Source organism: Lethenteron reissneri, chromosome 63 (genome assembly GCF_015708825.2).
Source record: "Lethenteron reissneri isolate LAM-NWPU_2019-01 chromosome 63, ASM1570882v1, whole genome shotgun sequence".
NCBI lineage: Eukaryota > Metazoa > Chordata > Hyperoartia > Petromyzontiformes > Petromyzontidae > Lethenteron > Lethenteron reissneri.
In genome coordinates, this window is record NC_083841.1 from 3,336,948 (window position 1) to 3,351,560 (window position 14,613).

The 14,613-nt window shown below is 55.9% G+C and overlaps 1 protein-coding gene across 1 annotated transcript in view; it reads right to left on the bottom strand.

The window, feature by feature from the left end:
• Positions 1-1,629: 1,629 nt before the first annotated feature.
• Positions 1,630-14,613, bottom strand: part of GAS7 (growth arrest specific 7) — a 101,366-nt gene continuing 88,382 nt past the window's right edge. Inside the window, exons 8-14 of the mRNA XM_061577120.1 lie at positions 13,172-13,246; positions 9,210-9,288; positions 7,007-7,135; positions 6,421-6,544; positions 5,412-5,491; positions 4,908-5,006; positions 1,630-3,563 (exon numbers count right to left, since the gene is read on the bottom strand). Of these exons, the coding sequence (XP_061433104.1) occupies positions 3,450-3,563; positions 4,908-5,006; positions 5,412-5,491; positions 6,421-6,544; positions 7,007-7,135; positions 9,210-9,288; positions 13,172-13,246 (700 nt within the window). The 3' untranslated portion in view covers positions 1,630-3,449. The remainder of the gene's footprint in view (positions 3,564-4,907; positions 5,007-5,411; positions 5,492-6,420; positions 6,545-7,006; positions 7,136-9,209; positions 9,289-13,171; positions 13,247-14,613) is intronic.

The following is a 14,613-nucleotide window of genomic DNA, read 5'->3' on the forward strand; positions in this document are numbered from 1 at the left end:
GGTGAACGGAGAGGCCAGGACAAGTTCTGTCAGTGCTGTCCGTCACCGTTAGCCAAGTCCAGGAATCGAACTCGGGTCGGCGAGTTCGTGGCACAATGCACGAACCACTGCACTGAGGCTACCGCCCTCAACAGCTGAGAGTGCCACCCCTCTTCTCAAGATTATAAGATGTTCCCGAAAGTAAGACGCACCGATCCAAAGACTCACACAGATACCCATAGACTCAGAGACCCATAGACTCATAAAGAGACCCATAGACTCATAAAGAGAGCCATAGACTCAGATACCCATAGACTCATACAGAGCCAAGGATTCAACACAGAGACCCATAGACTCAACACAGAGATCCATAAACTCAACACAGAGAACCATACACTCACACAGATACCCATAGACTCAACACAGAGACCCATAAACTCAACACAGAGACCCATACACTCACACAGAGACCCATAGACTCAACACAGAGACCCATAGACTCACACAGAGACCCTGCCATGGCTGGTTAAGACACGATGTAAGGTAGAGCGTACTGCTCGGCATGCAACGATTAAAATTGGCTCTGATGCTCACGGTGCATGCAGAGGATCATGCACGCAGGAGTCGATCTGAGATTTGTGCAAAGTGTATGAAAATGATTATGCTAAGGCTAAGCTTAGGACAAACGAGTGTGTAAAACTGTACTAATCTGGCGAGATGTTATCTCCCTCGCCTAGTATGCAGAAGGTCGTGGGTTTGATCCCAACTCTGACGTCCGTACACTTGGGAGTTTGCGTGTCTCTCTCTCTCGCTCGCTCCGTGGTCGCGTGGGTTTTTCTCCGGGTCCTCCAGTTTCTCCCTCCACATGTAGATTATTTAGCTGCTTAAATCTCCACACAGCGATAAAAAGCCGCTGCGTTGAGTAATCAAGCCAGGTCGCTTCTGAAAAATGAGCTATACAGCTCGGACGGGCCTTACCTGGTAAAACAGAAAATAAATCGGTTTTAGTTTAAATAGTCGTTTAGAACCCGCTAAAAACCCTCCACGCTGAGAAGACAGGTGACCCCCTGGAACCGCCAACCTCCTGGCGAAGGCTCGCGGCCCCGCGCCCACAGCACTCGGCAAACGCCGGAGCTCACCCACACGAGCGCTAACCAGGCTCTGACCTGCTCAGCTTCTGAGATCGGGCGAGTGATGGGGTGAGGTCGGGCGAGGTCGGGCGGTGGTGGGGTGAGGTGGGGTGAGGTCGGGTGAGGTCGGGCGAGGTCGGGCTAGGTTGGGCGAAATCGTCCGATCGATAGGCCCACCGATTAAAAAACGACGTGTGCCAAAACGATCGAGTCTTAGCCTCGGGGTGGTGGTGCCACGGGCACACGCGCAGGACGGCCACGCACGGCGGACATTCGATAGAAGATCTATTGCGAGGGCGGCAGCCCTGGATAGGACATTCAACCGTAGCGCCCCGAAAGTATTTAGCAAATTGACACCGAGTACGCATTTCACGACCAATATTATCCATAAGAGAATATGAGTACATTAACCCCCCCCGCCCGCCCGCCCGCCCCCACCCTTCTGGCCTTCGCACCTGATTGGTTCACAAGTGATGACGTCACATTTATCCCCCCCCCCCCCCCCCCCCCCCCCCCCCCCCCCCAGCAGGAGGATTTCTCCACAATTCTGTGTGGCTGTCGCCTGATGCTGCTGCTGCTGGTTGTTCTTGTTGTTGTTGTAATTACCGGCGAAAGGTCACGGCACTATATCTGTAAACGTTGCGGTGGGTTTACTCTCCGACACACAACACACAACCGGTGTGCTGAACAAACCCTGACCAATCGGCTGCGTGCTGGTGGCGGCGGGCGTAACGACACATTTATATTTACACGATCTAACCCACGGAACCTCTGTTATGGGGGCAACTGGCAAACACCCTTTGCTCCCCCCCCCCGAGCAACCGTGGGACGGGTTGCCACCACTCCTGGCTTTCGGCAGGATCGTCCGCCCGGGGAAATAAGCGAGTCTCTCCCAGGACATTTAATAAGGTGTCGGTCTTGCCAGTTGCGCGATAATCACGATACAAAAAATCCGTTCAACACGATGCATTAAAGCAGTCCTCCGCTCTCCCCGTATTTTGTGAGATACATCTCCCCGTGTCGACATGCCCCCGGGAGTTGTTTGTACATCAAAAGGTGGCAACCGCGAGCTCAACGCGGCTGCGGTTGCTGCTGGCCCGTCCTCTCTAGCTGCCCCGCTGCGCCCCTGGCTCACGCTGTGCCCCTGGCTCACACGCCGCCCTGGGCAAGGTCACGACTCAGCCGACCAGTCGCGTAGCTCCGTCGGTCGGTACAACGGATGACTTGGGCCCCACTCCCTGTCCAACCCTCCCTCCCTCCTCCCCCCCTCCCTGCTCTCCCCCTCCCTCCTGCCTTCTCTCCCTCCCTCCTTCCCTCCTCCCCCCCTCCTCTCTCCTCCTCCTCCTTGTCACCAGGCGGTGCCTGCACCCTCCCACCGGCCTGGTGGTGGTGGCGGTGGCGGTGGAGCAATTGCACCGCCTCCGTCCGGTGACGATCGGTCGGTCGCCGGCAAAAAACTTTAAATGCCTTGGGGCCCGGCAAAAGGCATTGGTGGTGGGGGGGGGGTGAAGCGGAGGGGGGGGGTTAACGTAAGTTTGGCGACCCCTTGGATTGGAGACGCGGGATACGTTCCGGAGATGCGCGTGACTAGCACGCGGATAATGACGTCGGCCTACCATAAAGCACCTTGAATGAATACGTAAAGAAGCGTTCGCTCTCATCGCTTTATCTCATCAGTTTCCCTCTCATCACTTTACCTCTCATCACTTTACCTCTCATCGCTTTACCTCTCATCGCTTTACCTCTCGTCGCTTTCTCTCTTGTCGCTTCATCTCTCATCGCTTGATCTCATCAATTTCCTTCTCATCACTTTACCACTCATCGCTTGATCTCTCATCGCTTTACATCTCATCGCTTGATCTCTCATCGCTTGATCTCTCATCGCTTTACCTCTCATCGCTTTACCTCTCATCGCTTCATCTCTCACCCGTTTACCTCTCTCATCGCTTTACCCCTCGTCACTTTCTCTCTCTCGACGACGACGACGACGCAGCGGCAGCAGCAGCGGGGAGCCGCGTAGACTTCCAGACGCGATTCTCGGACGGCCCAAAAAATCGCGCGAGGAGCCAAAAACAGTGGCGAGAGTGACGAGGCGACGAGGACGCCCCGGTCGAGAGATGACGAACAGAAGAAGGGGGGGGACGGGCGGGGAGGGAGGGAAAAAAACACGACGGCTCACAACGGCACCAAGTCACTTTGCCGCCGTCAAAACGTAACGAGGGAGGTGGGGCGGGGGGAGGGGGGGGTACGAAGCCGACGATCGGCACGCGCGCGCGCCGGGCACCGGCGGCCGCTGAGCGTTGCTCGCCGTGCACGGCGTCGCTGGTGAACAAGGAGGCGTCAGACTTCCATGTTGATGGGCTGCACGTGACCGGTCTTGTGGTCCTTGATCCAGAGCTCGCGATCCTTCGTGGGGTCCACCTTCTGCAGGGACTGGTCCACGGGTTCCATCGTCTGGCAACGAGAGCGGGGAGAACAACGGGGAACTTTGATCTCGTCTCTCTGTCTCTCCGCGAGGATGGGGATGGTTTCGTTTTGTTTGTATGTGTTTGGGTGGTTTGTTTACCTTTCTTGTACTTTGCACCCCTTCCGTGTTTGTTTATTGTTAAGTTGTTGTCACGTTCCTACCCGTGTCCCTACTGGACATCCGTGAAAAAGAGCTTCATAGCTCATCGGATTCCTCCAGTGTGAATAAATATTATGATTTGTAAACACGTTCCCGTTCTGATGACGTACGTGTGCATCATCATCATCATCGTCGTCGTTTTATTTATTCCGTTCTGATGACGTACGTGTGCATCATCATCATCATCATCGTTTTTTTTTAATTCCATTCTGATGACGTACATGTGCATCATCATCATCATCGTTTTTTTAAATTCCATTCTGATGACGTACGTGTGCATCATCATCATCGTCGTTTTTTTTATTCCGTTCCAATGACGTACGTGCAACTGTGTGGGCGGTGAGATGCCACGGTCGGGGGGAGTCGAGTGGCGATGATCGCACTCAAGAGGGTCAGAGACGCTCAGCCGGCAGCGCCGAGAGATCCCGGGTTCAAGTCCAGGTTTGAGCTGCTGAACTGCGATTATTGACGCTTACGTCATCGGAACCAAGCCGGAAGAAAAACTAAAATCAAATCAACTTCGTCGGCGCCGAGGCTCCCGCAAGGCCTTGCGGGAGGGCGTGCGGCACAGTTTGACGCTGGCTATCGATCGGTCGGTTCTCCGCGGTGAGTAACGGCGTCTTTAAAAACGACGGCGCTGCTGATTCGGTCTCTAAATAAAATTAAGGGCGAGCCGATTGAGCGTTCCGAGATTCAGCGGCGAACGGGGCACCGACCCTGCAACTCGCAGGCAGTCTCTAAGGCAGGGGTGGGTAACGTCCGGCCGAAACGTCGTGAGAATTTTTATTGCTTTATATTAATATTATTTTATTATTTCCCTTCTACGTGACTTTACCGAAAGAACCAAGAATATGAATCCCTGCAGTCACGAAAGCTTTAAATAAATAAAAATATCCAAGTTTATTTTTAGCTGAAGCCGAACCGACTGCCTACACACAAATTGAAAACGCAGCGATTCTCGAACAAGACGGGCGGCGACATCGACGGCGGACATCGCGAGCCTGAGGATCGCCGGTGACATTCGCCGCCCGCTCGCCCGCCCGCCCGCTCGCCCGCCCGCCCGCCCGCTCGCCCGCCCGCCCGCCCGCTCGCCCGCCCGCTCGCCCGCCCGCCCGCTCGCCCGCCCGCTCGCCCGCCCGCTCGCTCCTTCGTTCGCTCGCGCGAGCACTCACGCTCTGGTTGAACATGTCCGTCTCGTGGCGGAGCTGGGCGTATCGGCAGAGGTGCTCCTGCACCATCTCGATCCGGCTGCTCTCCATCCGCTCCAGCTCCTGCGGGCGGCAGGGACGATATTGGGGAAGCCAACGGCGAAGCTACGCAGTGTGAAGTCACCTGGATTTGAGAACTCGTTTCTTTACGGTACTGCTTGTTGTTGTCGTCGTCTTTAGTTTCGCAGTCCTTCCACCCCCCCTTCCCGCCACCTCCGATTAGCGCGGTCGGCTATGTACGGTGCGAAAGAAGTTGAACATGCATGCCGGGCAAAGGACAATAAACTAAACGCAACAACAGGCGGTTGTCAAGAAAGTAAGTTTTCAAATCCAGGATAAATAAAGATTCTAAAGTCGCTGGTGGAAAACCGCCTCGGCACTGGCACGACATTCATGCGCCGGTGAAAAAGGCGGTGCGGGGGGGGGTGGTGGCGGTGAGGGGGGTGTGCCGATCTAGCGGCGCCTTACCAGGCTGGTGGTGACCACCTCCTCGAACCACTTGGACTGCGCCTGGTTGTAGAGGTCCACGCACTTCATGAGGTCATCTCCTGCGAGAGAGGGACGGGCCCGGTCAGGCCCAAGAGACGCGGGAATGCTCCCGGCAACACCCCGAGGTCCGCCCCCAAGCGACGGTGACATCACCGCGGCGCCTGCGCCAGGCCGGGCGCGCTTGGAGGCTGCCGCGTGGAGGCGTCGAAGGGCTCGCTGACGGCGGGGTCACGGCGGGGGGGGGGGGGGACGAGGCCCCACGTGCCCGTGTGTTGACCGACTGAGTTGACTGCCGGGCACGCCAGCTGCGGTCCCCCTAATCTGCCCCTACTAATGCCCGGCGATGGCACCTGCACGGCCCCCCTGTTGTCGCCGGGTATCAGCGAGGCGGTGGGCCGCCGGCTGAGCATCGCCGTGATTACAGCGCGCTCCGACAGGGCTCAATCCACAAACCCCTCTCAAAGAAACGAACGAACGGCTCACTGGAATGTTTTGGGAAGGGGATGATTTTTTTGTTTGTTTAGCGGATTGCGCGAGTGTGCGTGTGCCCGTGTTGCAAACAGGATTGACCCGTCAAGCGTATTTCTAGCGAATGGAGGACAACAGAGCGCAATGCACGTGCTTGTGTACACAGCGTTAGTGGCACAGCGCCGCCGCGCTATGGACCCGGCGGGACCCGAGTTCGATTCCCGCTCACGGCCACCAACACCCGGTGACGATTATCTGAACCGGTCACGGGCCTCCCCCGGGTCGACCCAGCCTCAAATGAGCACCTGGCGCGATGCGAGAAGAACATCGCCACCGGGAAGACAAAGGCGGCCGGGCGCGGTGCTGACCACCCACCTCCTCGTGTGCCGTGCCGGCCTTCATAGGTGCTGCTCGCTAATGGCACTCGCCCCTACAGCCCGTCAAGGCTACACGGGGGATCTTTGTATGATGTTAGGTGCCGTTTCACTGCACCCCACCTCCCCCCTCCACGTCGCCGTACCAGCCTGGGTGGACTTGCGTCGCGCCTTCTTGATGTCCTCCTCCGTCTTGTTCGTGGGCTTGATCTCCAGCTGCTGCGACTTCACCTCCAGGTCACGCTGCCGCTCCGCCAGGACCTTCTTGGCCTGGACAACCGGAGAAGGTGGAAGAGGTCGCTCGTGGAAGCCATGCCGAGGGGGTGATGGGCACACCTCCCCCCCATCCCAACTGCCGAGCCCCTCCCCCCCATCCCAACTGCCGAGCCCCTCCCCCCCATCCCAACTGCCGAGCCCTTCCCCTCATCCCAACTGCCGAGCCCCCCCTCCATCCCAACTGCCGAGCCCCCCCCCCCCCCATTCCAACTGCCGAGCGAGGGGGGCAGCGTAGCTAAGCGGCTTTGCCCCCCAGTTGGGTCGTTGCGTCAACCGCCGGCTAACATCGTGATGTAATCCAACGTCCACCGAGAATACGCCGCCCCCCCCACACACCCCCGGCCTCCCCCACACCCCCCGCCCCCCCCCCACACCCCCCACCCCCCCACACTCCCCCGCCCCCCCCCCGGGGCGTTAACCGGCGTGGCTTGCCGGGCCGGGACCCCAAGGCCTCACCTTGTCCACGTTGGCGAGCCGCCCAAGCAGCTGCTTGCGATGCTCCGATATGTGGTGCTCGAACTTCTTGAGCTCCTTCTTGAGGTTCTCTCGGTAGCTCAGCAGCGGCTTCTCCACTTCCGTGTGCAGCTGCGGAGGGATGGGGGGGGAGGGGCGAGATGCCAGGGTGGGCGGAGTCAAGTTGGCGATGATCACACTCCAAGGGTCAGAGACGCTGAGGTTTTCAGCCGCGAATTAACCCTTTCCCCATCCCGATGACGCGCACGTACGTCATCGCTAAACTAAAGTCATTTTATCGGTACGTCTTCAGGTCGAAGGACGACGTTGCCCCCCCCCGTCCCCACTGAGCCCCCCACCCCCCCCCCCGCATCACCACTGCTGAGCGAACCGCGGTCACTTCGGTTGGCAGTCAACGTTCCCAAATCGACGACCGAGACCGCCCTCAAATGAATGGCGCCACCCGCTCCGTGACTGCCCCCCCTCCCACTCCTCTTCCTCCCCGCCCCACCGCGATCCGTGTGTCGACCGAAGCGAACGCTGTCGCGGGTGCGGACCTTTCGCCGAGTGCGCGCGACGAATTAATGCGAGGAGGGAGTGAAGAGCGGCCGTAAAACACGACGCTGAGTTACGTCTGCCGGGCCGCACCGGGCCCGTGGAGCTGCAACGGCCGGCAGTACATCACTCGCAGCTCACCACGAGCAAAGCCTGGGGGAGAACGCCTCCACCCACGCGCCCGGATCTCGGTTACGGTGTAAGCCGTGCCAGCGGACGCGTCCCCACCGATCTCTCCGCGTCCGCCGAGCGGCAAGAGTTTAGCGGGAAAAACGCTTTCGAGGATTTCTAAGCGACTGCTTCACCGAGAAAATTCAGTGGCAAGGTCGCTCGGTGGCTAGGTCACGCCTGGTTGGGGTGGGTTTTCTGCCAAGCACGTGGTGGGTGAATGTGCACACGTTGAATTCGATTTTCTCGTTTGTTTGTTGGATATTGACGGTGGAAAGATCCACGGCTGCCGGCTGTACGTCTCTTCACATGGCTGAGTGGCTACACTGTACAGCTATAAAAAAAATACATTATTTTACCAGGTGAGGCCCCCATCACTGAGCTACGTAATTCGTTTTCATCATCAACGCGCGTGGAAATTGACAGCAGCAGCCAAACAACTCTAAATAACGCACGCCACGGGCGAACGCAGCCCACATTTTAAGCCGCTCGACCTCCGAGCAGCGCTGCAAAAGGAGGAGCCTCAAATCAAGATTAAAAGGAGGAAAGTTGCCACTCTCTCGTCTTTGTAACGAACGCCCCCCACGGGAAACATTTGGCGTCCGCCGAGACCGCAACGTCAGATCAAGGCCCCCCGTCTCCATGAGAAAAATCCCAGCGGTGGCCGCAGCTTCCCACGCGCCGCCTGCCCGCTCTGGTCAATCATTGACACGGAGGTCGGGAGTGCCGTGGCGAGATGTTAACTACCTCGCCTGGGTATGCGGGAGGTCGTGGGTTCTAACAAGACCCTGACGCCTGCTGTATGTTTGGAGTTTGCGTGTCTCTGTCTCTCTCTCTCTCCCCATGGTGGTCGCGTGGATTTTTCTCAGAGTCCCCCGGTTTTTCCAGTCCACATTTAGAATCCACGTGATGATGATGATGATGCTAAGCCACTTCATTGAGCTGTCATTTGTGATGGCCGGGTCGCTTCTGACAAAGAGCTACACGGCAGCTCACTGGGCTTACCTGGTAAAATAATAAAAATATAAATTGTTTTAGTTTCCATCTGCTGCTGCTGTTGCCCCATCGGCTCGTCGTTACGTAACGCTGCGGGGGGCTTATTCACGCGTGGGCTCCGCCCGTGCCGGCTGATCGTGAGCTTCTGCCGGTGGCCTTGCTGGTGCAAGTGCCGTTCGCGAGTAGCAGCGCCTACGAAGGCCGGCACGGTGGCACACGAGGGGGTGGGTGGGTGGCTGGCACCACGCCCCAACCGTCCGGTGGTGGTGTTTACCACACGCAGCGGGATACGCGAGCGAGATGGCCGTGACTTGGGGAGGGGCCTTCATCCCGCAGTGGATAGACCACGGCTGTTACTGCTGCCGCTAATAAAATCTCAACAAACTGGGCACCCGCTGATCACACCACCCCCCTAACCCTCCGCCCCCCCCGACCACCTCCACTGAGCGCATGGTCACGTGACTGCAAAGCAACAACAACAACAAACCTTGGCGGCAAACTTGAGATGGACCTCCGCCTCGTCAGACAAACTCTTCTTGAGCTGAGACCACGCCTCCCCCAGGGTCCTGCACGCACAAGAGGAGAACACGGAGGTCGCCGTTAGTCAGAGCCGCAGCTCGGCTCCCAGCCACGGCCGTGGCTCGGGCACGAGCCGCCTAGCTGCTGCCACAGACGCGGGGAGCAAGCGCCGTGGTGGCATTTCCAACTTGCTGGGGGACTGAAGTAACGGAGGATGTGTGAAGAGGACCACACCCATCGTCGTGGCTAGGAGATGTTAACTACCTCGCCTGGTATACAGGAGGTCGAGGATTCGATTCCGACCCTGACGCCTGCTTCTGTATATTTGGAGTTTGCGTGTCTCTCTCTCTCTCATCATCATCACGGTGGCTAGAAGATGTTAACTACCTCGCCTGGTATACAGGAGGTCGTGGGTTCGATTCCGACCCTGACGCCTGCTGCTGTATATTTGTAGTTTTCGTGTCTCTCTCTCTCCCATCATCATCACGGTGGCTAGGAGATGTTAACTACCTCGCCTGGTATACAGGAGGTCGTGGGTTCGATCCTGACCCCGAAGACACCCGCTGTATATTTGGAGTTCGCGGTGTCTCTATCGACCTCTCCTCGTGGACGTGTGGATTTATATCCGGGTCCTCTCGTTTATCCCCCCACGTTTAGAATCGGCGTGCGTTCAGAGTTACTTGGCCGCGATAAATTTGCACGCGATGATGATGAGCCCACCTCGTTGGGCCATCACTTGTGGCAGCAACGTCACTTCTGAAAAAGAGCTGCGTAACTCAGTGAGCATGGTAAAATAAAATAAACATTTAGTTAAAGGAGGGGGCCAATTAAGAGAATGCACGCAGAAACGTGCCCCAGTCGGGAATTGAACCCAGGCAAGGCCGAAATTATAATATATATTGGGGGGGAACACATCCCCCCACCAATATTCCAATATGCTCAAAATTTCCCCCCCAATATATTGCTATAAAATAGATTTCTGTTTATATGATTGCGGTTATGGTTGAAATTTATTAATCCCTAATCTCTGCCATTACATACAGTGAAACAAGAAAAGGTAAAAAAAATATCAAACAGAGCAATGTAATACAATACACTATTAGACATTGTTGGTAAAAATTAATAAAAAGTCCATCCCATGTCTTAGTGATTTTTTGAATATTTTAGGCAGAGAATGCCAAGAAATTCGTTTTCAAATTTAGGTTTTTTTTTCTGGGGGGGAGGGCCCCCAGACCCCCTGGAAGATTTGGTCCCCCCCAATGCTGACTCCACGGCTACGGCCAGGCCTCTCCTTCCTGTGCCGCCACCCTGGGGTTTACAAGCCGGTAGGCTGGAGTGCAGCATGCTCCTGCAACTACAAAGACAAAGATGCGACGTATAGTCTGCAACAGACTGTTGGGACAAGTGCTGTTAGCGAGCAGCAGTGTGAGGAGGAGGAGGAGGCCGCCACACATTTTAAACAATTGGGGGGTTTGTGACAGCAGCACGATGACGGGGGGGGGGGGGGGGGGGTGGACGTCAGGGGCCCACTAGTGGCCCCGACTGTACCCACTCCAACACTCCTTTCCTACTGCACATCTCTCGTGAATCTATTGTTGTTTTTTTATTTCACCAGGTCAGGCCCCACTGAGCTACGTAGCTCCTTGTCATAAACGACCTGGGCTGACACAAATGACAGCCCAATGAAGTGGCTTCATCGCGCGGGAATTATAGCAGCCGAATACTCTAAACGTGCGACGTTGATTCTAAACGTGGAAGGAGAAACCGGAGAACCCGGAAAAAGAAATCCACGCGACCATGGGGAGAGTAGACACGGAAAACTCAAAATATACAGCAGCAGGCGTCAAGGGTTGGGATCGAACCCACGACCTCCTGCGTGCCAGGCGAGAGGCTGGGTGGCTATTTGTTCTGTCTACCTGGTTGGTTCTGTCCAATTCATTATTTCCGTCTCGGTCGAACTGTCCACCTGGTGTAAGCCGTGTACTCGGTGCGGTCCTCCTGATCCGCACCCGCCCTGTGTTCATACCATTACGTCTCGTTTGTATTGCCCGTTTGTTTTCGCACCTGCTACCTTGTTCGGTTTTGTCTCATCGGCCTATTGACCATCCCCCCCTACGTTCCGTCTCATTTGGCCGCCCCGGGGTTTGATTGCCGAGCCGGGCGCCTTTCCGCGTGGAGTTTGGACGTCTGTGAAAAAGATCTTCACAGCCCATTGGATTCCTCTAGGATGAATACAGATTTCCGATTCAGATTCTCTCTCCCCCTGTTCTGCGTGGGGTTTCCGGCACGTTCTCCGTTTTTTCCTCCCGTCGTGAAAGTCAAAACAACGTAGCCGGCATTGGCCAAGAACGAACCCAAACGCTGAATAGTCACCTGCAAATTCTACTCAATTGGGATCGCCCCCTGCTGCGAAAACGTGGGAAAAAGCCTGCCCTAGAAAACAACACTGAATTTATATCATTGGACCTCCCCTTTGCCAGTACCAAAATATAATAATAGGGTTTTTCCTCTTTTTTCTGGCAACAAAACTGAAACCTTTTTACGAGGATTCATGTCTGCATTAACCACAATACCTGCAGTCAAATGCAAAACGAAAAACACGCGATGATAATATAGGCATTGTCCTTGAAACTGATTGGTCCACACCAAGGGACGTCCCTTTTCATTATTAAATCCTTTATATTAAGTTCACTTGCTTGCTTGCTTACGCGCTTACGACCGTGCAAATCTTTCGGTCGTTTATTAACCCACTTCCCGTGATCCAATCGAGCTGACATTTTGCACACAGACTCGTTGTGCGTGACAATGTATTTTTGTGAAATTTTTTTTCCAAAATTTTACACTTTTTAGGAAAATAATTTTATATTTATTTACCAATTGCTTAATGGTGGCAGGCAATCATCTGACCCATAGGTGGCAGCTATCTCAAGCCAGAGGACGAGAGGACTCTAGCCGCCACGCATATAAAGGATTTATAGTGAAAAACTTTGTTTATACGGGTTAATTTTTCTCCGTCTCGGTCGAACTGTCAGAAAAAAGGGGAAAACCCTATTATTATACCACTGAATTCACTTTACAAGGTAAGACCCACAGAGCTATGTAGCTCTTTTTGTCAGGAGCAACCTGGCCACGAATGAGAGCTCAACCAAGTGGAGTATCATCACGTGGACATTTATAGCGGCCAAATAACTCTGAACGCAGGCTTATTCTAAATGTGGAGGGAAAGACCGGAGGACCCGGAGAAAAAAATCACGAGACCACGGGGAGAGACAGAGAGAGAGAGAGACGTAAACTACAAATGTACAGCAGTCAGGGTCGGGATCAAACCCACGACCTCCTGTATATCAGGCGACGTAGTTAACATCTCGCCACGGTGGTGCTCACCAGAGCATCGAGACTCAGCGAGCATTTCCTGTGTAAACAAGCGATATTGTTACAATCGTAACAATACAACTCATAGGGCGGTAGTGGTCGTGGTGAGCAGAGCCGTCACTAAGGGTTACGACGATTCAGGTAGTCCGCCCCGGGCCCCGCGCTTCGGGGGGCCCCCCGTGGTTCGACGTCACGGCGTCAGTCAGAAGGTGTCGGGGGGGTGGGGGGGTGGCTCGCATGGCGTGGTTTGTCCCCGGTCTTGCCACACTCCCCACTCCGGACTGGGCCCTGTTCTAGTCTCTGCCGCATTTATGAAGGCGCCCTTCGCCTAGGCGCCTGACAATGCTTACCGACCACGGTGCAAAAACGGCAAAAATAAGGGAAGGTTTGGGGGGCGCGGTAGTACGGCCCTTAGTTCATCGGGTTCGGAAAGGAATGAGATGTGGCAGCAGGAAAGGAGGCGATGGTGCAGGGAGGTTGAAGGCCCTGGTGGTGGTGGTGGTGGTGGCGGTGGTGGCGTTGGTGGTGGTGGCGGTGGTTGGTTGTGGGTGCCCTTACCCTTCCTCCTGCAGCGCAAGGGGGCTCTGTGACATCTTGGACAAATTCTTGGCGTATTCCTCCTCGATCCGTATCCTGCACGCGTGTTTCGCGGGGGGGGGGGGGGGGGGGAGAAACGAATCGCACAAGACATTAGCCGCACGACGCTCTACCAACCAATGGGATCGCGCGACCCGCTCATCGCTTGCCAACGGAATCGATGCGAAACATTTCTGGTAGCCGAAACGTCACGCGGCTTTTAAGGACCATCGCTCGCCGAGTTTTTTCAGTCGGAACGTATCTCGCTCGTCAAGCGAGGCGGATGTGCCTGTACTGTTTGTTACAGGCCGACTGTGTAAGCAGAGAGCGCCAACGCAGCGGTCAGCGCGCCACGCCACGAACCCCCCCCCCCCCACCCCCCACCCGACCCCGACGGCCCGAGTTCGATTCCCGCTCACGGCCACCAACGCCGGCGTCGATTATCCCGAACCGGTCCCTGGGCCTTCCCCTAGGTCGACTCGGCCTCAAATGAGTACCTGGTGCGGTGTTTTAAAAACATCGCCGCCGGGGAGACAAGTCGCGGCCGGGCACGGCGCCCGGCCGCCAGCCGCCCACCCCCTCGTGTGGCACCGTGCCGGCCTTCGCAGGCGCTGCTACTCGCTAACCAACACTTGCCCCAGACGCCTGGTTACACCGGGGTGATCTTGATCTCGGGCAACTGACGGAAGCTCACGATGAGCTCTCGCACGGGCGGAGCCCACGCGTGACTAAGCCCCACCACAGCGTTACGTAACGACGAGCCGTTACAAACAATTAATCGCTCGCGATGGGGCAACAGCAGCAGCAACAGATGGAAACTAAAACTTAACGATTGTTTATTTTGCCAGGTAAGGCCCACTGAGCTGTACAGGGACTCCTCTACTTACGAACATTCGACTTACGAACTTTTAGAGATTCGAACAAACCCGTGTCCGTATGTCCAGTTGCCTGTTTGGACCGAGAGTCGTAAGTTTAACCGCCGTGCAATAGATGGCGGTGGTGGCATCTACATCTGCAGAACGTGAAGAACCAGCGGCATCTACATCTGCAGAACGTGAAGAACCAGTGGCATCTACATCTGCAGAACGTGAAAAAGCAGCGGCATCTACATCTGCAGAACGTGAAGAACCATTGGCATCTACATCTGCAGAACGTGAAGAACCATTGGCATCTACATCTGCAGAACGTGAAGAACCAGCGGCCCAGAGGAAAAAAGTCCACGCGACCACAGGGGAGAGAGAAAACACGCGCACACGTCAAATACACAGGAGGCGTCAGGGGTCGGGATCGAACTCACGACCTCCTGCACACCAAGCGAGGCAGATGACATCCTGTCACCAGATGTAGGCACGCCGCTGTCACCACGAGGTGATGTTGAGAGGAGAGAGAGCGAGTTTGATTTGTTCCTCGGCGTCGAACCGACC